Source organism: Pelobates fuscus, chromosome 13, assembly GCF_036172605.1.
Source record: "Pelobates fuscus isolate aPelFus1 chromosome 13, aPelFus1.pri, whole genome shotgun sequence".
NCBI classification, from domain to species: domain Eukaryota; kingdom Metazoa; phylum Chordata; class Amphibia; order Anura; family Pelobatidae; genus Pelobates; species Pelobates fuscus.
In genome coordinates this window covers 25686653-25712806 of record NC_086329.1, presented here as the reverse complement: position 1 = coordinate 25712806, position 26154 = coordinate 25686653, and the positions used below count along the sequence as shown (strand labels likewise).

At 40.5% G+C, this 26154-nt stretch overlaps 2 protein-coding genes across 2 annotated transcripts in view; one reads left to right on the top strand and one right to left on the bottom strand.

The window, feature by feature from the left end:
* The first annotated feature begins 253 nt into the window (after positions 1-253).
* PPP2R3C (protein phosphatase 2 regulatory subunit B''gamma) lies at positions 254-21214 on the top strand. Its single transcript, XM_063440313.1, has 14 exons — positions 254-480; positions 701-766; positions 2328-2449; positions 4317-4421; positions 4536-4648; positions 6221-6318; positions 8623-8693; positions 9013-9145; positions 9812-9867; positions 10445-10520; positions 10987-11123; positions 12112-12249; positions 20394-20453; positions 21023-21214. The coding sequence occupies exons 2-14, from the start codon at positions 718-720 to the stop codon at positions 21212-21214; spliced, it is 1350 nt and encodes a 449-aa protein (XP_063296383.1). The 5' UTR covers positions 254-480; positions 701-717.
* A 3656-nt stretch (positions 21215-24870) lies between these two features.
* SRP54 (signal recognition particle 54) overlaps positions 24871-26154 on the bottom strand; it is a 46225-nt gene continuing 44941 nt past the window's right edge. Inside the window, exon 17 of the mRNA XM_063439173.1 lies at positions 24871-25865. Coding sequence (XP_063295243.1) covers positions 25659-25865 — 207 coding nt within the window. The 3' untranslated portion in view covers positions 24871-25658. The remainder of the gene's footprint in view (positions 25866-26154) is intronic.

The following is a 26154-nucleotide window of genomic DNA, read 5'->3' as shown; positions in this document are numbered from 1 at the left end:
TTGTGATTGGGTAATGCCCAGGGTACCGGTAACGATGAGAAGTTATACTTCCGGGTTATAATGGGCAGCAACCAATCATAGCCATTGTTTGCGTTCCAAGCCTCGCTTTAGCCCTCTGTTCCAGTGTGAGACTGATTTATGGGCCTCGACGCTTTGGTGATGACGCAAAACGCGTTTGTTAACGGGAGCCTCTAGCGGCCAATCTTTTTCAAACAGCAGTGAAGAAGCTCAGGGATAGCAACTGATCACAGGGAGTGGGTGTGACGTATAAACAGTGCGACTAAGAGAGGAAGCCCATGTTTGGCTGTTCCTTAGTAACTCAGATTCCTCTAAATTCACAGAGAGTTTGGAATGAAGTAAATCCTATCTCATGCTCAAAAACCAACTGGCAACATAGTATCTCACCAAGAAGAGGGCATTGGAAGAAGAGATGCCATTGTGGGGTTATCCTAACCGAATATCTGCTGAATAAAGGTTCTGGTAAATCAGACTTATTGTTTTTTGTGGTGGTGGAGGATTGCATTAAAATATTACATGGCAGAGAAATATATACCAGCAGCATGGGGTGAGCTGTGGAAAATAATGTACTGTAATCATTGGCAGGGTTAGTCGCTGTCAGCTTTGTAAATGTTAAAATGTTGGGCCAGGAATGTGTTGTTTAAAGTGTCTTTTTTTAATTTAATTTTTTTATCTTTTACAGTTTAACAAGAAACCAGGATGGATTGGAAAAAAAGCCTTGCGGATAAACTGAAGCAAGATAACAAAGGTTAGAGAGACTGGGAGCAAAAATAAGGTGTGATAAGGTGAAATGGCTTTCTTATGTGTTAACGTAATGAGAGCCTTTCAGGGGGGTAGCTAAGCAGAAAATGTCGCCGAAAATGTCTCCGTAAAATAAGCAGAGGGCTTAGTAGTTGCCTTTTATATTTTTCACAACCTTCTGTCTGTAGATAATATACTCTGGTATTATGGAAGCCGAGGAAGAGTTGGGGAATTGTGCATGATAGACAAAGAAAAAAAAAAAGAGACATTAGTACGGTGTGTGTGGGAGAGAGAGAGCTGACAATGTGGATGAGAGAAGAATGGAATAGGAGGAAGAGAGGTGAAGGTTGGATTTTTAATGTGTAAATATGAAAAATCTGAACTGTCTCGCTCACTGGCACCCAATCAACGTCCAATACTTTCCTGCCGTGTTTTGGGACAACCAGACCGGACGACTGGATCATAACGCTGACGTGATGCTCTGCTTAGGCGGCCAAGAGGCCCCCGTGTCTCAATAAAGAGCCTGCCACAATCTAACAGCATCATCTTTGTAATTGACTGGTTGATCACGATTGACCTATAGGTACCATTGCTGTAAACGCTATAATCTCTACAGTGAGCTTTAGTCGTTCTGATGCTCAGTCTGCATTTAAACTCTGAGCATATACACTGGAGTCTATAATTAAGAGAGAGAAAAATCTCTTGCCCATCTTTCAATCAAAATTGGGTTTTATTGCAGAGAGTAGTTGCAAAGTCTAAGACAGGTGTATTTCTTGGATGAGTGGTCAGTTTGATCACTTATAAATATCCAACTATTATAAACTTAGAAATGTAGTCCGGTTTTAGCTATCACCTTTTCACAAAATCTCTTCCAAATTGGATGTAGCTCAGCCAATGTGAGATCCGTGTGAACTGAGCTGCTGAAATTAGTCTCCTCCACAGCCAATAACTGTTCTCTCTGTATAATGTTTCAAAGACATGCTTAGGGGAAATAGGGCGCGTAATCATAGGATAGCACATGTAGGATGAACTCATGTCAGCAGCTCAGCTCACATGCAGCTCTCATTGGCTGTGCAGAGAACATACTTTTTGTATTTGCAATCAGGAAGTGTTCATATTAAAAAAAAGTAGATGTGGCTAAGGGGATAGTGCAAAAATCTGTAAAATATATAGTTGAACATGGAGAAAACAACAACATCAAAAGCACACCTATTTATAAATCCCCTCAGTAACAATTGGATAACAAAGAGGCAGCTGGGAGGATTTCCTGTTTCACTCACTTTGAACTAATTTAATAGAGTACTTCCCACAGAGAAGTATTGGTTTTTGTGCCCTGTTCCCCAGTCCCTTTAAAGCTCTTAATGCTGAAATGGTGGGATTGTAATATATCCTACTGCAGGCTTACACAATGAAATGTCTAGTTGCCATTGTACATATTTGTTCAGCTCTAAGAATAATAAAGATCCCAGTTCTGTTCATTTCGACAATACTTCTTAACATAGGATTATCCTGGGATCCTTTCGTTGTAATTGAAAGTCTGGACATAACTGAATTTATCTGTTTATCAGTAAGAAGAGGTGAACAGGAGATGAAAGAAGATGAAATGATGCTTTTTACAAAGTTTTACACAGAATGGAAAGGAGGTTCGAAGGGACCAAACTCAGTGAACATCCCTCGATTCTATTACAGAGTGAGTTCTGTTAACGGTTGAATTTGCTTTCTGTATTCCCATTGTGTATGGTGTTAGAGGGTTACTCCAACCACCATGACCGCTTTAGTGATTTTAGTTGGTCATGGTGGTAAGAGTCGGTATGTGCAGTGTTTGTGCACATACAGAGATATTGTTAATTGTGTGCTTGTGTCTAGTTAAACCAGCTGCCTAATGTCAGTTCTGTGCATAAAATACATGTGCTGTCAGTGCACACTGCACACTAACAGCGGTAGAAATCTTCCTCTTGCGGGCAGACCATATTGTGCTCCATCCACCCTCCTTTTACTCCAACTTTCCTCCCCTTGCTGACCTTGAACACGCGCATGTGCTCTGAGCCGGCGCACGGCCCCAATGATTTTGGAGGGGGTAGTGGAAGAGCATTTTAAGGTAACTAAAACATTTTATGTGCAGGTATTACTGCAAACTGATGGGGGACCTTTCCCAAAGTGCCCAATAAGAGTATATTACACCATAAAGGTACCTCCTCTCAAAGGGGTTATAGTAGCCCTTTAAAAATGCTGTAAGACAAGAATGACTTTAAAAAAAGAAATGTTAATATTTTATTTTTAACAATTTAACAAGCATCCGGGACGCACAATGTCCCAGGGCAGCTCTTTATTAGGAACCCACAAGCAATGTTTCAGCCCAAACAGTGGTTTTACTTTGCTATTACTGGGCAATTCAAAGAAGCTACTCTGGATTCTGCAGAACCAAAATTAACTCTGTCCTGTCCCAGTCTAGTGAGTCCCAACTTATTTATTCTACCTTTTAGCAAAATGCAAAGTCAGAGAACGGAATACAAATCTAAATTAAATCAATATTTGGTGTGAAGATGTTCACTCACTTTGCATTCTATTAATTATAAAAAAAATTAAGTATTAACATTTCTATTTTGAAAATGTTTTATATAGATGGCATTTACTTTGCAGCATTTTTAAACTCCTGCCTAAAAGATTTTCATATTAGTAAGTTTCTTAAAAATGGCTGTATAAGTTTATTGAAGGGAAAGTGAATTGCTGAAAATCCCAGTATCTGCTTTCTTTAATGATGTTACAGAGACCAAGAAGTGGCTTAGACTTGTTGACCATGTTGCTTCTCTATTTTGATTTCATTGGCCTCACTATAGATCACGCATAACCCCCTTCTGTTCAGCTTTGGTTTCTGGGATACAAATCACAGTCCAGTAAAGGTCCATAATGCTAAAAGTATCTGTACAGTAAGATCGACCGCATTGCAGTAAATCTGAAGAAGATCAAACCGTGTATATTTTGCTAGTAAAATGTATAGATGAAATTTTTGCTCTTTAAAGTAAAGCCAAGTTATATTAGGCCTAACAAATGCACTTAATTTGTCTCCCTGCAGCCAGGTAAAGTAATCATGTAGTGTCAGATCTACATACAGTATCACCAAAATACAGGTTTTGAAAAAAATTGCAGATCAGAAGTGAGTGGTAAGTGTTTTGACTACTGCAGAAATGACTGGACTTAAAGGGACACTATAGGCACTCGGACCACTTCAGCTCATTAAAGCCCCCTAACCCTGCAATTGTAATAATTACTGTTTTTGAAAAACTGCAATAATTACATTGCAGGGTTAACTCCACCTCTAGTAGCTGTCTACAAGTGGGGTGCTGCAAGAGAGGGAGGCACTATAGGGTGCTCTAGTGCTAAAAAATCATTTTCTCCAGATTATGGTTTAGGGGTATAGGCTGTGTGGGAACATTTAATTAACATACTTTAAGAGGCCAGTACTTTTATGATGGAGGGTTTCAGGATATCTGTTGTCTCAATAAGACTATTCTGACTCAAATCATGCTTGCTTTAATTACTATTTCTTCCTAACACAGCTGCCTGCTGATGATGAGGTGCTGCAGCAGAAACTGAGAGAAGAATCCCGGGCTGTCTTTCTGCAGAGGAAAAGCAGAGAACTTTTAGACAACGAGGAGTTACAGGTAGGAATAGACATTGCCATTGGTTTCTTGGCTTTCTGCTGTATATAGATAGACGTTAGACGCAGGGTGATTTTCTCTAGGAATTAAAGTTATCTTTTCCATTCACTGCTTAAGAATCTGTGGTTCCTTTTGGATAAGCATCAGTCCCCCCCTCTGTTTGGAGAGGAAGCCATGATCAACTATGAAAACTTCCAGACTGTTGGTGAAAAAGCTGGAATTAAATGCAAGTAAGTACAACCACACATTGCAATGCAGCACGGCGCAGTTAAAATGTGTAAATGTGTTAAATCGTGTCTGGCCTCTTATTGTACAATTTGATACGGTAAGGTTTAATATTTATGTTCAGATTCAACTTTTATTATCTCTGTGCAGTGTACATACAAAGACAACGAAACGCCATGTGCTTTAGGGTTTCTGTTTATTTGATATCCAACATGTATTTAGGATGTCTAGGAATTTAGTTGCTCAGGAGCAGTTAGCGGCTCCCATAGAGAATAATGGGAGCGGGTAGCCCCTACTTTGTGATTGGCTTTAAGTAGCGGCAGACTGTAAAATCCCCGTCACCACTGTTGAAATTTTGCAGTTAGTGAACAGCTGCTACACACTTATGGAAACGGGGAGACATATGAAGATATTTTATCGAGTAGCAGCTGGCCGGTTTAACCCCTTAAGGACACAACTTCTGGAATAAAACGGAATCATGACGGAATATTCAACAATCATGATTTTCTGATGTTTGGCCTGTTGTGCATGTGTGACGCTAGTCTGGATCTCGGCCCTATTTTTGAATTTTTATGTCATTTTTTTTATTTTAATAAGCTTTTCCTAATTATTCAATACTGTTTGAAAAGTTTCCAAGTGATTTATCTACGAAGTCAACATTAAACTCTATGGGGATTTTTCTAGATTGAATCAATGGCATTGAATCGTTTGGAAAGCTTATTAAGGCCTTACTGCTGAACTCTACAAAAATAATCCAAGAACCTGCATAATTATTGTAATGCTTTCGGTGCATCCTTAATAAGTATTCATCCAACGTCAACAGGGCAGCTTAACCCCTTAAGGACACATGACGTGTGTGACATGTCATAATTCCCTTTTATTCCAGAAGTTTGGTCTTTAAGGGGTTAAAGGGACACTATAGTCACCTGAACAACTTTGGCTTAATACAGCAGTTTTTGTGTATAGATCATGCCCCTGCAGCCTCACTGCTCAATTATCTGCCATTTAGGAGTTAAATCCCTTTGTTTATGAACCCTAGTCACACCTCCCTGCATGTGACTTGCACAGCCTTCCATAAACACTTCCTGTAAAGAGAGCCCTTTTTAGGCTTTCTTTATTGCAAGTTCTGTTTAATTAAGATTTTCTTATCCCCTGCTATGTTAATAGCTTGCTAGACCCTGCAAGAGCCTCCTGTATGTGATTAAAGATCAATTTAGAGATTGAGATACAATTATTTAAGGTAAATTACATCTGTTTGAAAGTGAAACCAGTTTTTTTTTCATGCAGGCTCTGTCAATCATAGCCAGGGGAGGTGTGGCTAGGGCTGCATAAACAGAAACAAAGTGATTTAACTCCTAAATGGCAGTGAATTGAGCAGTGAAATTGCAGGGGAATGATCTATACACTAAAACTGCTTTATTTAGCTAAAGTAAATTAGGTGACTATAGTGTCCCTTTAAGCTTTACAAAGACGAGGGATTTTAGTAAAAAAAAATGAATACAGTTATTCTTGCTCTTCAGTTTAGTTTAGTTTTTTTTCTCTCTCTCTCTCTCTCTCTCTCTCTCTCTCTTCCGTAGGTCTTTTTTTACCTCCAAAGTCTTCGGTAAACTTATTCACAATGATCCTTATGGCAGAATATCCATCATGCAATTTTTCAATTATGTTATGAGAAAAGGTAAGTTCAGGGTGTAAATATATGGAGCATTTTATTATGGGAAAACTGCCAATAATATTCCGGTTTTGTTTTAATAAAAAAGTTTTCTTAATTTATGACGTTTCTTTAAGTGTCTGTATTCAGGTTCACTCAGAATTTCTTTGTGACCCTTCTTTGTGAGTCATTGACATTTTAAGTGATCTTAGGTCAGAAGCCGCACTTATCTGACCAAAGCTCACGCTGCGTTGCCGGGCTGCTGTGGGTTTTCCATGTTCCAATGATGTCGGCACTGTTGCAGATAGAAGTACAAACAGATGTTAGTTTGCAATTCGTATAAACTGTAGTAGATCTGAGTAGCTACAATTATTATGGCCTCAGAGCATTTCTGGGAGAACACACTGACCCAGCTTTTAAATGCCCTTTAGGTGATGACTGCTAACATCATTGAACTGTGAACACACAGCAGTCAGACAAAGGAGAGCGATATTCATTCAAACACATGTTGCCATTGCCCGAAGATCTCTTTAAATTATAGTGTTTAGGCCCTTACGCTCTGCTGAAGACTTACGTCTATCTTCTGTTCGTGCTCCAACCTCTGATGCTCGCCTTCAAGACTTCTCCAGGGCTGAACTGTTCCTGTGGAACTCACTTCCCTCCTCCGTTAGATGCTCACCCAGTCTTCACTCCTTCAAAAAATCATTAAAAACCCGCTTCTTCATAAAAGCATATCAATTAAACTTTTAATAGCTCTCGACTGATTCCTCTCTTGCAACTGTCATTAGTCTACTATCCTTACCTTTTTGTGTCATTTTACCCCACTCCCTCTAGCATGTAAGCTCATTGAGCAGGACCCTCAACCTCTCTGTTCTTGTGTGTCCAACTTGTCTGGTTACAACTACATGTCTGTTCGTCCACCCACTGTAAAGCGCTGCAGAATTTGTTGGCGCTATATAAATAATAACAATAATAATAGCGCTCCACTTGGAAAAATTAAAGAGTTGTGATAAAATTGAACTTAAATATAAATGCTTAAACAAATACTTACAAAGTCACACATAAAGAAAACATTTTATTAGGGAAACCGTTTTCCTGTTACGTGTATCCAGATGGATTGGAAAATGTGGAGTAATTTGGTATTTGCCATTTTTGTGTCATTCGTCATACAGTGTATGGCACAGCTTGATCTGGACAGTTTAAGATCAATGCAGACAAATAACATACATCTTGATAGGAAATCTAAGTTTGACAGTTGAGCTATTTAAGGTCCCAGCTATTTTGTTCTCTTGTTTCTGTTTAACTGTTTTGTTTCCATTATTTTTATTATTGTGACGTAAGCCCATACATGCTTTTGATGGCCCAATAAATAAATGGTGATATCTGATTTTATCTTGTATGACTAGTTTTTGCTGATATGCTCACAAAAACTTTGATATTGAAAACCGTAGCTTTATCATCGTTTATTGTGAAGTTGATGAAAACTTTAAAAAATCAAACAAAAAATAATCTTAAAATCTTTCATTAAGTGGCGTACGCCTGGAAGTGTAGTGGTTAAAATCAGTGGGGGCCAGCCTTTCCTCCCTCAAATGCTCATACACTCTGTGCACTATTTTATCTAAGATGCTAATTTGGCTTTCAGGCAGAGGAGCATGTTGGGCGTCAAGTTTGGCCATCGCTGGTTTATAGAGATGGCTACAGATGATGTATATATTGCCTAGTAATGTATAAATCTTCCCCAGGCTTAAGACTATTGAGTTCTAAAGCTGCTTTTAGATCCACAGTCCAATTATTATTATTTATTTATTTTGTGGCACATTTGTTGTTTCCACCCTTCTACAGCAAATAGGTGTATGTCAATCTTCACTCCCTGGCAGAGACGATTGACAGAGCATTCTTAAAATAGTCTGGTGCCTATGAACAGGCTTGGTGTGTGCGTATTAATCCGTTATACATAGAGAGATAAATACTGCTGTCACTGATATTCTGTGTAAAACAAGAAAGCTATTAATCCCTTACTTATCTAGTCTTTAAAGATCCCATTCATTTAATGATGTCAGGATTGGATAGCGCTGTAGTTGCTATATAAGTAGATCATTTTATAATGGCACACAGTCTATAGGGACCAAATGATAGGAAATGGGAAAAATGTTGTTCTGTAAATGTCGCTAAAGTGAAAATACAGATTTTGAATGAACGGCATTAGATTTGATTTGAAGAATGCTGTAGAGGGCAAAGCTGCTCTGTAAGTGGCTTCGACTATATAAATTGTGTTCCTGTGAGCAGTGATTCCTGCCTACGTCTAATGTAACATTGCTTTTTCTGTGATAGTATGGCTGCACCAGACCAGGATAGGACTGAGTTTGTATGATGTCGCTGGGCAAGGATACCTTCGGGAATCGGTATGCACCAAGTTTCATTTGTGCTCTCGGTGTAAGTCATTTGATTTCCCATGACTTTTGTTACCCCCACGTCTGTGTTCAATTTCAACTGCATAAGTATTTAAGGTAATTAAAGTGTTCCTGTCACAAAACATTAACTGAAATGGCGGTACATGCAAAATCATCTTACGTACGTTGTTCTGGTAAATGGACAGGCGGTGTAAAAATCTATTTAAATATTTCCCACTCACCAGTCAATCGGTTGTTATCGTAGAAGTCCACAGTAACAAAGTCAAGAGATGAGATTTGATTGGTAAAATAATACGTCTCTATTTTATAGGATTTAGAGAATTATATCCTAGAACTTATACCAACTCTGCCTCAACTTGACGGATTGGAAAAATCTTTCTACTCTTTCTATGTGTGCACAGCTGTCCGTAAGTTCTTCTTCTTCCTGGATCCCCTGAGAACAGGTAACGGCATATTGTCCAGAGCGTGTTCCTCACCTGAAATTCATATTGCCCATATGTATATATAGATCTCATTGATTCCTTTCAAGTTGCATGATTTTTGGCTTTTGATGTGCATGTCCATTGTATTAGGCCTTTATACCGATAATCGTTCTCTGACCACATGTAAAAAAAGTATGCCTAAAATGTATTAAAGGGATACGCAAAGCACCATAACCACTACACAGTGCTGTAGGCTTTCACTGGCACCATCCTACATTAGGCTGTCAGACCATTTATGTACCGTTTGACAGTTACCTGGCCCTGTCGGGTGCCTGTGGTCCCTCTAGTCTGCACTGCTATCCTATAGTGACCGTTCATACTACTGCATAAGAATACCAATGCGTGTCCGCTTTGGGCTATATTCATTGGCTGAGTGCTTTTACCTGACAGAGCAATAATTCAGTAACAATTTGGCAGATTACTTTGAGATGGCACGCGGGCGTTTCTGGTACCATAAAGAATGCATTTTACTTTTATTTGCGATTTTCCCAAAACTAAATAGAGTGTGTTTATTGTGTATATTATAGTGGAAACTAAATAGAGTGTGTATATTATAGTGGAAACTAAATAGAGTGTGTTTATTGTGTATATTATAGTGGAAACTAAATAGCGTTGTTCTGTTTTTAGGAAAGATAAAGATTCAAGATATTTTGGCTTGCAGCTTCTTGGATGATTTACTTGAGGTGAGTGTAGGCTTCATGTAGTCTTTTTCCCAATCTGTCACATGGGAAAAAAAAACAGAATTCTGTGCTTGATTAATGCATAATATTCTGGAGGATTTGATTCAGCCAGTTGGGAGGGGACATTGGGAGTATTTTAGACATTGTTTAGGCCAGGCATAGGCCACCTTCGGCACTGCAGATGTTTTGGACTACACCTCCCATGATGCTTTGCCAGCATTATGGGTGTAAGAGCATTATGGGGGATGTAGTCCACAACATCTGGAGTACCGCAGGTTGCCTACCCCTGGTTTAGGCCATATTTTATCACACCAAAGTGTTGCAGATGGGTTCTAGATTAGCTCTGTTGAATAGGTGCCTGAGGCTGAATTTAAGGTAAAGATCAGTAAACCAACATAAAAGTTAGGTTATTAGTGCGCAGATAGCTTTGCAGACTAAAGCTGAAATAATAACGTTGGGGTGTGGTGGAGTCCACCAATGGTGAGCCACAAAGACCTGCCTGAGTATTATTCACTAAAGTGAGAACTATTGGAAATTCAGTGAGTTTTAAATTGATTGAATATGGTTTTCATTCTTGCAGCTGCGGGACGAAGAGCTTTCAAAGGAGAGTCAAGAATCAAACTGGTTCTCTGCTCCGTCTGCACTAAGGGTGTATGGTACGCAATGGTTAATATTTTCGTCCTCCCTCTCTATGGCATCATGTTCATGTATAGGATGACATTGATATCATTGGATGACCTTTCTTGTGTGTGATCCTCTGGGAAATATCTAAAAAGACATGGAATCGCTCCCTAAAATAGGCATTTTGTAAATTACACATCCAAGGCCAAAATAGCCAATCGAGTATTAGATTAAGGCTGCACTAGTCAAATATGTCCCTCCATTGTGCTTTAAAATGGTGTGAAGCCGGGACAACAGAGTTCTCATTTATTTTAATGACAATGGGGTAGGTCATGGACACCACTAAGAATATGCAGGGTAACCTCTCCAACCCCCAGTGAGAATGTACTGGGGTAGATTATTTTGGAGGAGTGGGGAGCATGAGAATAAAGGAGATTTATTTTTTTTGCTCTATAACTCAGCCCTTTTCATTTCTTTATTTTGCCCCTTGTGGATATAAAGGACAGTACTTAAATCTTGATAAGGATCACAATGGAATGCTGAGCAAAGAAGAACTTTCTCGTTACGGTACCGGAACCCTGACCAGCGTGTTTTTAGATCGTGTCTTCCAGGAGTGCCTGACGTACGATGGGGAGATGGTAAGCTTTCAGTATAATAATCTGATAATTTTTAGGATTTCTGCCTCCACACCAGCTGTCATAGAACCAATAGCTCTCTATCTGATTTAAGCTCAGGGGAACTAGTTGATCAGCTGATGCTCTCAGCCACTGAGCTAGACCTGCATGGTAGTCCTTGGTTTAGACAGAGCTTCTGGCACTATGGAGGCAGCAGTAGAGATGAGGTACAGCTTCCAGTGGACCCCAGATTAGAAATCAAACTGTTCTACATCATGTTGTGGGACTGTTATCCTCCCTTACCTCCTGTCTTTAATCTAATCTCACCATTCTCAGAGGACTATGGGTGTTACACCTTTGTTACAACCACCCTCTGATGAAAATTTCTCCTGTTTGGGGTCACTTCAAGCAGGGAAAGCATCTCTTATGCATGTTGGGTTCAATGTGGCAACAGACAGTACTATATCCCACCCAGCAAGCACGGTTAAGAGCAGAAGAACCACCTACAGGAGGTATCTTTTGATTTTTCCAGTCACTCAATGCTGGCTAAGTCCTGTGAAAATTGACTGACAGGTGGCAAACAGTGAACATTTACAATGTATACATTAGCTAGCAGTTCTGCAACTACAATGTATACATTAGTGTGTGTGTGTGTCTGTCAGAGATCTGCAGCTTTTGAAAGCTGTTTTTAGATCTACCCCAATTAAAAAAAAAATACATACTTAAATGCATGTTTTCATTGGGGGATATATCTAAACAGTGATTTATATATATTTTTGTTATTTGAGCAGTAGAGTGTCCCTTTAATGCTAACAATACAATGTGTTGATTTTATAAACTTCATGCATACCTATTCTGACAGTCTACAGCTTCACAGGTTACTTACGCACCTGCCTTGATATTGGTGGTGCAAACTCTGTGCTAATGTCACTAAATCAGGTGTTGTAAATTACAGAATGGCTAGTGTGTATGATATGGACTGTCATAATGCCAATGTTTGTATTTATTTCAGGATTACAAGACATACTTGGATTTTGTTCTGGCTTTAGAGAACAGGAAGGAGCCAGCAGCACTGCAGTATATATTTAAGCTTCTAGACATTGAGAACAAAGGCTGCCTGAACGTCTTCTCTCTAAATTACTTCTTCCGAGTAAGTCCCCATGCGCATTTGTGTCATATCATCTTGATGTTCCAGAGAAACTGCAATGTTTACATTGCAGCTCTATGTCTGCCCACAGTGGCTGTCTACCAGAAAGCCACTAGAGGGCTTCCTGAATCGCAACGGACCTTTGGTTCGGTATCTGACGCTGGACGTCCTCACGCTCTGCATGAGGACCTCCAGCGTCAGATTTTCCCCCCACAGGACAGCATTCTTTTCTATGGGGAGATCTAATGCAAGTGCAGGATTTGCCACGCATGCACATTAGAGCCCGCTTGTTGCAGGCTGTTGGAGGGGGCAGAGCCAGAACCCAGCACTTAGGGTCATCGCCGCTGGAAAAAGGTGAGTAAATAAAGGGTATTTTAACCCTTTATTCACGAAGGGGAAGAGGGACGCGAGGTTGGGAGGAGGCAGAGGGAGATATGGTGCCAGGAATACAGCTTTGTATTGCTGGCACTATAGTATCACTTTAATATTCACCTCCACCCTGAATGCCCACTCTAATTTAAGTGTGTAGAGTGGATTGCAGAACTTTAAATTTAGTGTAGCGGACATGGATAAGGAACAAAGAGAAAATTACAAGAATCCTGTATGTGGTGAAGATTAAGCTACAGGAAACAGCTGTTTAAGAAAAGTAGAAGACATCTGTACTTAGTGTAAAGACTGGCGTCTGCCCAGTTATGAGCATACTTTTTCCGAAGAACTTTTAAAATAAAAACAAGAATTTAGAACATATTTAGTATGTGCCCCTCTGCAAAATTCAACTGCTCTACATAACATTCTAGAACTGGGTGCCCAATAGGTAGATCCCCAGATGTTGCAGAACTACAACTCCCTTGATGCTTTGCATGCCTTTAGAATGGCTAAGCATCATAGAAACATGTTTTAAAACATCTTGGGATCTACCTTTTAGGCACCCCTGGTCTAGAATGTTATGTACAGCAGTTGAACTTTGCCTAGGGGCACATGCTAAATATGTTCCAAATGTAAAAGTTCTTTGTAAAAAGTATCCTCATAACTGAGCGTGTTCCCCATAAAGGAGCAGCAGCAGCAGCTGCACCGTTTCAGCTTAAATTTAATTCCTATGGAGGAAGTACATGAGATGGTGTGTCACGTGCCACACTAACATTGCTCCCACCTTAGTACATGCATAATAAGGCCTCGACAGCAGGCAAATCCAACCCCAGATGATGCTGTACTAGAATCCATTACATTCAAAGAATGATGGGAGTTGTAGCGTCTATGGGGCAGAGTTTGAGATGCCTGCTGTACAGACAGCACCCTCAAGGGGAATTTTGAAAAACGAATGTGCGGTGACATTTCAGGATTTGTGAAGAAGTTTTCTTGGAATAAAGTCATCTAAATGTCAATGCTGCTTTTCATATGAAAAGTAAACATGTAGTCACTAACTATGCATTACAAAGCAGAAAAGCCAACAGCATGTTTTTTCTGTCATATGGTGGCAGTACCAGTGGGTTTTGCTCCTTCCTGTGGACAAGCATCTAACAAGCTTAATTAAATCAACAAAACCCCTCCCCTTTGCCCTATAAGAAGGGCTATCCGTCAAAACCAACCCCAGTTTCCTTTCTTGTCCCAAGAGGGAAGGACACAGCATCTGGAGGGTGAGACACACAGGCTGCTGGTCTGGGGGATTCCGGTCCGAGAGCTGCCCGGGCGGTTAGCTGAGAGACCGTGCTACCTCCGTTATGGTTACGGAGCGAATGGATACATTGCCTCTTATGCCGAGAAGGTTCCGGCAAATACTTTCTGGAGGCGGTCTTGATGACCTGCGCACAGCGGTGGAACGCACGCCCGGGAGGTGATGCGTTCCACCAAAAGTTTCCGGTGGTGCGCATGCGCATGCCGAAACTATATAAAAAAAAAAAAAAAAAGAGCGAAGTTTGATGCCGGCATAGACGAAGCTGTGCAGTACCCACTGACAGCATGGATGCTTGCCAGAAGTGGTACGCCGTGTCACCAACCCCCCACACGGTTCAGAGGCATTTTGAGGTAAGGTGAATTAATCTTTCCTTCAAAATGATCTCTGTAAAAGTTTAGACACTTCATTTGCAAAGTGTGAAGCCACGTGGTAAGAAGAGGACGAAGATGACGATATGCTCTAGGAGGAGTACGAAGTGCTGTGTGCAGAAGATGTATGCAATATATGCACTACGATGTGTTGCTGTGAACAGTATATGTAATCACTATATGTTCTATGACGAGTTACTATGAGCAGTATATATACTCACTATATGCACTATGATGAATTGCTGTGAGCAGTATATGTACTCGCTATATGCTCTATGACGAATTGCTGTGAGCAGTATATGTATTCACTATATGCACCATGACGACTTGCTGTGTGCAGAAGATGTATGCAATATATGCACTACGACGTGTTGCTGTGAACAGTATATGTAATCACTATATGTTCTATGACGAGTTACTATGAGCAGTATATATTCTCACTATATGCACTGACGTGTTACTATGTGCAGTATATATTCTCACTATATGCACTATGACGTGTTGCTGTGAACAGTATATGTAATCACTATGTTCTATGACGAGTTACTATGAGCAGTATATATTCTCACTATATGCACTATGACGTGTTGCTGTGAACAGTATATGTTACCACTATATGTTCTATGACAAGTTACTATGAGCAGTATATGTACTCACTATATGCCATATGACGTGTTGCTGTGAGAGTAAATGTACACGTACGTTATGCTCGGACGAGTTCTGTGAGCAGTGTATGCACTCACTATAGGCACTATGACGAGTTGCTGTGCACAGTATATGTACCCACTATATGCACCATGACGACTTGCTGTGTGCAGAAGATGTATGCAATATATGCACTACGACGTGTTGCTGTGAACAGTATATGTAATCACTATATGTTCTATGACGAGTTACTATGAGCAGTATATATATATACTCACTATATGCACTACGACGTGTTGCTGTGAACAGTATATGTAATCACTATATGTTCTATGACGAGTTACTATGAGCAGTATATATATATACTCACTATATGCACTACGACGTGTTGCTGTGAACAGTATATGTAATCACTATATGTTCTATGACGAGTTACTATGAGCAGTATATATTCTCACTATATGCACTGACGTGTTACTATGTGCAGTATATATTCTCACTATATGCACTATGACGTGTTGCTGTGAACAGTATATGTAATCACTATGTTCTATGACGAGTTACTATGAGCAGTATATATTCTCACTATATGCACTATGACGTGTTGCTGTGAACAGTATATGTTACCACTATATGTTCTATGACAAGTTACTATGAGCAGTATATGTACTCACTATAGGCACTACGGCGAGTTGATGTGAGCAATTTATGTACTCACTATATGCCATATGACGTGTTGCTGTGAGAGTAAATGTACTCACGTTATGCTCGGACGAGTTCTGTGAGCAGTGTATGCACTCACTATAGGCACTATGACGAGTTGCTGTGCACAGTATATGTACCCACTATATGCACCATGACGACTTGCTGTGTGCAGAAGATGTATGCAATATATGCACTTTGACGTGTTGCTGTGAACAGTATATGTAATCACTATATGTTCTATGACGAGTTACTATGAGCAGTATATATATATACTCACTATATGCACTACGACGTGTTGCTGTGAACAGTATATGTAATCACTATATGTTCTATGATGAGTTACTATGAGCAGTATATATTCTCACTATATGCACTGACGTGTTACTATGTGCAGTATATATTCTCACTATATGCACTATGACGTGTTGCTGTGAACAGTATATGTTACCACTATATGTTCTATGACAAGTTACTATGAGCAGTATATGTACTCACTATAGGCACTACGGCGAGTTGATGTGAGCAATTTATGTACTCACTATATGCCATATGACGTGTTGCTGTGAGAGTAAATGTACTCACGTTATGCTCGGACGAGTTCTGTGAGCAGTGTATGCACTCACTATAGGCACTATGACGAGTTGCTGTGCACAGTGGTGTATCTTGGTTTTGTGCTGCCCTAGGCAGGACAAAACTCAGACACCCCTCCCACCCCGCGCGCGGCACCCCCACCCCCACCCTTCCCCCCTGCCCCGCCTTCTAAATACACACACATTCACTGACAGATACGCATACACTAGCTAACAGACGCACACAGTCGGACACACACACACTAACAGACACACACAGTGAGACACACACACTAACAAACACACACAGTCGGACACACACACAGTCGGACACACACACAGTCGGACACACACACAGTCGGACACACACAGTGAGACACACACAGTCTGACACACACACTAACAAACACACAGTCGGACACACACACTAACAGACACACACACAGTCAGACACACACACACACTAACAGACACACACACACACACACACACTAACAGACACACACACACACACACACACACACACTAACAGACACACACACACACACACACACACACTCACATTAACACATTTTTTTTTTTTTTTTTTTTATTTACTCCCCCCCCCCCCCCCCTACCTTTGGGAATGCTGGGGGTGGGGGTGGTTCTCCCATTCCCTGCAGGACGGCACTGGCGGGCAGGCTGGGCGGCCGGCGAGGGAGCTCTTCCCCTGAGCTCTCTGCTCTGCTCCCTCGCGCGCCGCCCGCAGAGTGAGGCTGGGAGGCGGAGCCGGAATATGACGTCATATTCCGGCTCCCAGTCTCACTCTGCGGGCGGCGCGCGAGGGAGCTGAGCAGAGAGCTCAGGGGAAGAGCTCCCTTGCCGGCCGCCCAGCAACCAGCCCAGCATGTCTGTTAGCCGCAAGGCTAACAAGACATTTGCCTTGGGCATTTGTGGGCGGCGTTTTTTGCCGCCCCCTGGAAAATGCCGCCCAAGGCAAATGCCTTGTTTGCCTCGCGGTTAATACGCCCCTGGCTGTGCACAGTATATGTACCCACTATATGCTCTGTGTGTGAGTGTCTAAGATGACTCAGCCTCAGTAGGGGTACACACTATAAAGTCCTTGTATAAGGACAAGAACCTCTTTAGATGTATCCACTAGATGCTCTATGTCGCATTGTTTTGTTATCCACTCGACCTTAGTAGATGCACCCACTATATGCTCTATGCCGAGTTTGAAGTGTGGCCTCCGCTTCATTAGTTGTATGCACTGTATTCGTTAGGAATGAGAACTCAACCTCCGTGCATGCTCTGTTAGGAGTTACTTGAGGACTCAGCCTTAGTATATGCATCTACTATATACTCTGTCGAGTTGATGTGTGGTCTCAACTTTAGTAACCACTATAGGCTATTTTAGGGGGGTTCTTTTCCTTTTATATACTCTATAAAAAAAAAAAAAGCCCCGCTAGTTTCTGGGATATAGGTATACTCTATATGCCTTATGTATGAGGTGCTGGGAAGACAGGGCCTCAGTATATGTCTTCACTAGTTTCTCTATGGATGAGTTACCAGGAGATGTATGCTCATTAGACGGTATAGAGATGGCATCTTCACAGTAGCTCATATCTATATCTGTATCTATATCATCTCCACAGGAGTTGCGTAACCCTGGTATATGGCTTAGGTTGTGTAGGTATGCTTTCTGTTCATACAAGATTCAGTATAGGTTACTGATATCTCTGGCAATTTGGACGGTTAACGAACACACACAATGTAGGTGTTTTTCATCAACACACTGCAGAACAGGATTAACCTCTGCCCCAGTCGTTTCAGAAATTGCAGTGGTCTAATAAATTCCGTTACTTGTAGCAGGTGATTAGCGTGTAACCTCGGTACTGTCTAAAGAAGTACTGTTGTGTATATTAAGGCGATTATTTTAAATTTTGGAGATCAGACGGAGCGTACAGAGGGAAAAATTTCTGAGACCGACGTTTCCCCAGCAATCCATATATTCTATTGCCTATTCATAAGAGTCCCTAGATCTCGTAACATGTAAAAAAAAAAAAAAGAAATCCCACTGTTTTCTCTCCCCGATCATAGAAGAAGGGGTGTTGGTAGTAGCGGATCCAATTTTCAAATTAGATAGAGTTCATTTCAGGAAGTCTGTCTTCCGTCTGTTTTCTGGTTGGGGATCGCTACAGATGCTCTTTTTTAATCCCCTTCATGTTTCGTGGTAATGATTAAGGGAAAATCCGCAGATTCCAGGGGTTTTAAGGTGTATTGCCACCCTTCATCTCTTCATTCCGTAGATACGGCAGAAGGCTGTAAATTTTCATGCGCACTCTTCTACAGGGTTGGTACATCAACCGGCAGGGAGGAACCGGTGTAGGCGCTCTCTCTCTCTCCTGCATGCGGTTATCTTGCTGAGGTGCAAATTCATCTAGTAGATATTTCGGTAGTTCCTTTCAGAGGGATTGACATAGCCGTCTAGCTCAGAGAGGGTATTTGGAATTAGGAAGTTTGGTCCTTATGTCCGTGTAATTTGACTCTCTGGAGTGGAAAATTGTTGTTCCAGCCAGGGCTCTGTTGACAAACTTTTCAACGACCAAGTCACTTCCTGTTTCAGTACAGGTCCCTCGGTGATGGATTACTCTCTTTGTAATGTGTCTTACTTCCGCTTACGTTTTTTCTAGTTGTCTTAGAAAATTAGGTCTATCGGAGCCTTATCCTGGTTCTTATTCCATGCTGAGCATAAAGATTCTGATTCCCAAACGTTCAAAGCTCTATCGGTCTCATGATGTATAGGGATCTACCCTAGTGGTTCTGTAGAGTTTCAGGTTGATAGCCTGACTACGGCTAGGGTTCTTCTTCATCATCTAGGTCTGCGGGAAGATTTGTTTGGCTATGTTGCTTGGCAACTATATATCCTGTTTAAAGGTCTACTTTCTGATAAGGGTTAGAAATTTTTGGGGGGGATTTTGGGAACACCCCTGCTGGTGTGTTTCATTCGTCTAAAAACCCTTGCTTTAATGTCTTCTGTTTTTTTGTTCGGCAGGCTTCGGCGTTTTCTGCTTTGAGGTCCAGGCCTTCAAGCCTGAGAATCCTGCTGTTCTTAGAGTTTACATCCAGATTTTAAGCTTGAGGTTTTTTGTAATCTGCCAGGTCCAGACATCCTCCTAGAGTTCTGTTTTCCCTTCCTGGTATTTTTGTCCTTGAATTTTGATATATTTTTTTTTATTTTTTTTAGGTAACACCCGTTCGATCCTGTTAAAGGGTTTCCCTTACAAGTTTTGTTTCTCCAGGACACCTTCTTGGGGGCCATCTTATCGGCTAATAGGTTCAGAGAGCTTCAGTCGTTTTCATCCCCAGATGATTTTTCAGTATTGCTCATGGACACGGTGGTTCTTCACGCTAAACATTTTTTTTTTTCCCTACGGGTTGGTACTAAGTATAGCTTGAAGGAGCTTTGTAATGTCTCTTTTCCTAGGACTGAAGAGCTCAGTTATTCTGGTCCTCTGTTTGTTATCCTCCCATAAAAGGTGTAAGGATACAGTGATTCCTGCAACTCTGTTTCATTTGACTCAGGCGAGTATGTTGGTTGGCCATTTTCTCCCGGTGGTCTTCAAGTTCCGGCTTCTCTCAGGACGCTTGGAGTATTGGCTGCCTCTGGGTCAGTAAGAACACTTGTTTTTTCTAGTGGCTGTTAGGCACCATCTTGGGCTTCCATACCACATTTTCATAAAGCTCTACAGGTTAGAGATGTTCTCATCCTCTGAAACTGCTTTTTAGGCGTATAAGTTGCGACCTACGGTGACATTGAACCCGCCCTAGTTAAGGATCTTGCTATATCCCACTGGCACTGCCACCATATGTCAGAAAAAACAGAAATTTTTACTTACCGTAAATTCTTTTTTTCTTAATATGGTGGCAGTACAGCTTCCCTCCCTCTATATTACATTTTCTTGATTCAGTATGAGTTCTATTTGGGATTTTTCTTGCTACTTACTGAGGTTGGTTTTGCCGGATAGCCCTTCTTATAGGGCAAGGGGGAGGGGTTTTGTTGATTTAATTAAGCTTGTTAGATGCTTGTCCACAGGAAGGATCAAAACCCACTGGTACTGCCACCATATTAAGAAAAAAAGAATTTACGGTAAGTAAAAAATTCTGTTTTCTTCCTTGACCAACCCATGATTGTCTTTTCAATGCCAGGCAATACAGGAACAAGTGAAAGTTCACGGCCAGGAACCGGTCTCCTTTCAGGATGTAAAGGTAAACACGTGACAGCAAAAGAACATCAATAATTCACTTATTGTTCGCATTGTCCTTAGGTGAGGGTAGTAGTTAATTTGATATGACATTTTAAAGAGGAACTGTTACTTTGAAGCGTTTACGTGGGCGAGGAGTGTATTGGATGCAATTTTTTCCTCTACCTTTTTTTTTTTTTTAACTTACCTCTGCACCAATTCTAGCCCCAGGTGGTGGTGGTGATGATGGGGTATTGGCTTAGTGGTGTACAAGCACATATCATCTTGGCTATGCCCTTCCCTAGGGCGTCACTGTGCTAGCTTCATATGATAGGACATTCTCATCTTGCTGCCACGTGCAGAAATGGCATAGTAAAATCAGCAGCTGAAAAATCAGTCTTGTTAATGTGGTTTTATAAACCGCGTTTAACTGTTACCTACAGCATTATGAAAACTGGAATTGTCCCCTTTGTTCCTGCAGTGATAGCAATTCTATTCGAAACTACTACTGCATAGTTAAAGGTTTCATTGATTTTAAAAAAGGGAATTTGGAATAAGAGGTAAAAACATGTTTTTGTATTTTTTAATTCCTAGGATGAAATTTTTGACATGGTTAAGCCAAAGGACCCTCTGTCTATTACCCTCCAGGACCTGATTCAGAGTAGCCAGGGTGACACCGTTTGCAGTATTCTTATTGATCTGAATGGATTCTGGACGTACGAGAACAGGGAAGTGCTCGTAGCGAATGATGGAGAGAATCCTGCCGATATTGATGATATGTCATAGGAACTCGTGTTTTTCCATGTGCCTTTTGCGCAGTCTCCTTAACCATGCATTTATGTTTATTTTTGTGTAAATGTAATAAAATTTTTTTACAATGAATAAAACCAATAGAACAAATCAGTGATTACAGACCCTTGCTTTATACGCTGTATATTTGCTTTGGTCTTGTCATGACCATATTTGTACTATTTAAACACTCACAAATATGCAAATTGTCAGGAATTCAAACTGAATTTGAAGTTTTAGGACAAGATAGTCAAACAAATCCAAGACTGAGATCTTCCAGTTCGGCTACAGGAGGCTAATATTTAAAACTTGTGCTTTAGTGAATCCTTGGTTTATTCTTCAACTAGTGAACTGTGTTCAAATAAAAACTAATTCACAGGAAAAAAAGAGACTAACCGCAAAGCTGTGCCCAATCACTTAACTCGTTAAAGTTTGCAGTTCAGTTTTTATTTTGCGGTTTGAATAAGAGGGCTAGATCAAGGCTGACTAAATGCAGAGATGCCCAGCTGTTGCAAAACTACAGCTCCCATGATGCTTTGCCAGTATTCTGGCTGACAGAGCATTCTAAGAGTTGTAGATTGTTCTGCAAGGCTATATTGCAGATATGAAGTCTTTATAATGACATATTGCAGAGCACTAGGTTTGATAAACACATTACGTTGGAATTAAACCCTTGTTGAACTACACATGCTAAACAAAAAAAAAATCTATAGCTTGCGTAAGTGAAATGACTATGGGTTTGTTCTAAAAGCATATTAGTGATCTTGGTTATTTAAATTTAGGAATATTGACAATAGCAATGGCTAAGATCAGATATCCATGTGTTTACTTTGTTACAAAATAATGAATTTCTGTAGCAATTGTAGAATAGATCTGATCCAAAATCAGGGGAAACAGAACATTAAACAAGATAAGATAAAGTTACTCCCTCTACTAATGCTAAGTGAAAAGCTCAGCCTTTAACCCCTTCAGGACCAAACTTCTGGAATAAAAGGGAATCATGATGTGTCAGACATGTCACGTGTCCTTAAGGGGTTAATCAAGTAACTTGAAAATAGTCACATTTTTATGTATGCTAACTAACATTACAAAAAAGTGTACCAATTTTTTTTTTACAGTTGTCAGTTTATTCTCCCAGTCAGAATATCTGCACCATTGTTCCTAATTTAACCCCTTAAGGACCAAACTTCTGGAATAAAAGGGAATCATGACATGTCACACATGTCATGTGTCCTTAAGGGGTTAAATCCATAACTAGTTACGTTGGGAACTGGAACCCAAAAAGCATTAAGCACAAAGTTTACCATCAATGCTCACTGGGGATACGACAGATAGAAATAAGTCTTCTAAAAGAATACAGAAAAAAAATTCTTGACAATTTTAGCATATTACCATTTCTCACTGGTTCCCAACGCTGTCCTCAGGGCACACCAATACTCCAGGATACAGGATTTCCAATTTCAACCAATGGGTATACTGACAAAACTTGGACATTAAATTTGCCCTAAAAATTGGGTTAAGAATCAATCTACAGATAACCGAATGTCTAAACATGTTCAAAATTGAAGGAACACTACAAGTACCATAACAACTACAGTGCACGAGGGGAGGTCTGGCAGAGAGGACGTTTATACTTTTACACTACCATACCAACTCATACCAGATTTAAATATTGTTGGAGTTAGAATGCTGGACTATGCTCAGAATATATAATTTCAGATTCAATTATGTGAACCTGTACTCTAAAACACAAGGCTAACTAACCATAATAGAATATTCTCTCAATATACTCAATTCTATATCAGGGGTAGGGACTCCGTCTCCCTTGATGCTTTGCCTGCATTATGGCTGTAAGAGCATTATGAGAGATGTAGATCACAACATATTGAGTGCAGAAGGTTGCCTACCCTTGCTATATACTAGTGGTTTCTAAACCAGTCCTCACTGCAACCCCTACCAGTCCAGGATTTAGGGATTACCCAGTTGTGTATAAGCTGGTTTTAGGGAGGAGGTGGGAGGACATCCTTAAGTTCTGGACGGGTAGAGGGTGCCTTGAAGACTGGTTTGGGAACCACCGCTATATACCATCAAGTACAAGAATAAACGTCAAAGCAAAGGAAATCTTTAGCTTTTTTATTTTTTAATAATTTTAACGCTTTCCAATCTGCTTTTAGGGCTTGCAGACACAAGCTGAATGAATGCAGATGGACAAAGCACATTCTGTCCCTACTGCAAACACTACAGTGAGGAAAAGGAAAGCCTGCACACAAAGAATAAGATAGCATTCATGCCCAGGGGGTTATGTTAGGAGATGGCTATATGAATAGCTTGTTCTGTTTCACACCCGCACCATATAACAGGCTCTTATTGTAGCCGGACCATAGCTGCAATCAACCCAGACAATTAGGGACTGCAGGGAATGGCAAGTAAGGGTTGAATCCTCTTGTCCTTTATTACATTAGCTGAGAGGCATGCAGTTATTTTTTTCCATTAGCCATGTTATGGATTTCCTGGCTCACCATTTATCTCTGGGTTAGCTCATGCCTCAAACAGAACAGGAAACCAAGTAAGCTGTATAAACACAACCCCCTTCCCTAAATCCTCAGCTTAAGTTCAGTATTAGCTCCCGGTGGTGATCACAGCCTGGGTATTACACACAGGTTAAATGCTGAATAAGAAAATGTATTCAATACGCTTTAATGGCAGAAATAAGATCTCACCATTTATTTGTTCTTCCCCTTGGCTTGCAACAAGGCTGAGGATTTAGGAATGGGGTATTCATGGCAATTAACTCCCTGTCCTATCAGCTGCAGGAAGGAGCTAACCCATAGGTAAATGCTGCCATGGGTAATATATTACCGTAAGTATACATACATTTTCATTGATTCTGCTCTCCACTCTTTGTATGTTTAATATAAAGCAGCAGCGTGAATTCAATTATCTCTGTTCAAGGTTTCTCATGGTGTTTCATAGTATGCAAATAATCCAGGTCAGATTTACATCTCATGTGTCTGTCTGCAGGTAGAACTACAAATGTTTCCATCCCCCCCATGGGGATTTATTTATAAAATATTCTACCAGGATGGATACATTGAGATTTCTCTTGTTCTTGTTCTGTGCAGCACAGTCAGTAAGTAGCTAAGGAATGGCATAAAATCAGAATATGGCCCAAAACGTCTGAAGGCCAAAGAGCAAGATTATCCACATATCAAATATGCTTTATTTAAATAAATAAAATCAATGCAGATTAACTTAGTATAAGACACTTATTATAAAGCCCTGATGGTCATATTTGTGGACCTAGCCTTCAAAATGTTGGGGTTTTTAAAGGAACCCTAAAAGGTGCCATAATCACTAGAGTGCACTGTAGTGGTTATGGTGCCACATGTGCTCTGGCATCCCCCCACCCATTACTGTGTCCCCATTGCGTATTTTAAAGGTCTCTCTTTGTTTTACTTATTTTCCATATATGCATTTGAAAATATATAAAGTTCTTTAAAAATTAAAGTGTCCAAGAGATTTTAGACTTATGCCCACTGGTGTTAGAAATTTAATCTAATTTTTTATGAACAGTCAGAAGAAAACGCAGGAAGTACAGAACAAGGCCACGTATGCAGTTTCTATCCCAATTAAGACCAGAACGAATAGCCTCATTCTTTAGAATGTAATAATTTAATAGTGTCATATATGGTATATACAGAAAAGAAAAAAAAAAACATCTGTGTCATTTCTGGAACTGCTAAAAGTTTGAATATTTCTTGCTTAATTAAGATAAATTCTTACTGTTCCATTTATCAACAGTCTGTTGGTATATTAAAATGGTTTACACATACACAAAGAAAAACAAACAACCTGTTTTAACCAAATTAACGGGGCTGTCTAGGCACTAGACTTGCTTCATCTCAAAGTGGTTATAGTTTATTGAGCCCCCTGGCACAGACCTTGTATTCAGTGCTAAAACATTTTGAATGGTTTATTACTAAACGACAGGCTCCAGGCACCGAAAGTCTGAGCAGCAATGGGCGACGGTGATTGGCTGAGAGTTTTAGCTGACTGCTTCCAGCCTATCACAGTCCTCATTGCTCGTATGGCTAGAAGGAAATGTGCAATCTCCAGCAGGGGCCAGGGACCCTCGTTTAGTGTTAAAAGTTAAAAATGGTGTACCACTGAATGAAAGTTTGGCACCAGAAGGCTCAAGGCACTATAACCAAGAGACATGTTTTGAGAACTCAAAGCAGGTGACAATAACAAGTGCTATACAAGGGGATTGCGAAATATATCGCCCTTTAAGAGTTCTAGAACCCAGTTGGTTCTGTTATATTCAGATTTATCATTCTTAACAGCACCTGTACCTCAGGTGCGCTTGTCGTTTAGGAAGGCACCATGCAAAATTTGGCAGGAGCGGTATTTTATTCAATCTCAGCGTTTAAGGCAATGTTTCCTAGGTAGGGACAGCTGCCAGTTCCTGTTTCTTTGATGTACTAACCGCGTCCTCTCCTTCCATCACAAAACTAATGTTTACAAACGAGCTGGATGCCTCTGGCTGCTGCGTCTGAGCATCACCGTCGTCTTGCTTATGAATTCGCTGCTCCTGGAACTGCTGCTCGGCCTTTTCAGACATTTCATTCTCTACCTCCTCCTCTTCCACCTGTATATACAGATCACAATCAATCACTTAGAAATGGCTCCTGGATAAAATAACAAATTACTTCATTGTTTAAATAAAAGAATTGCATATAGCTACACTATACGGACAAAAGTATTGGGACACACCGCTTAATAATTGAATTCAGGGGTTTCTGAATTTACAAGGACTTGTGAAAACGAATTGGTTGTTCTGAAAAGCTCAGTGAATTCAAGCGTGGTACTGTGATAGGCTGCCAGCTTTGCAATAAGTCATTTACTGAAATGTCATCCCTGCTACATCATCCACGGTC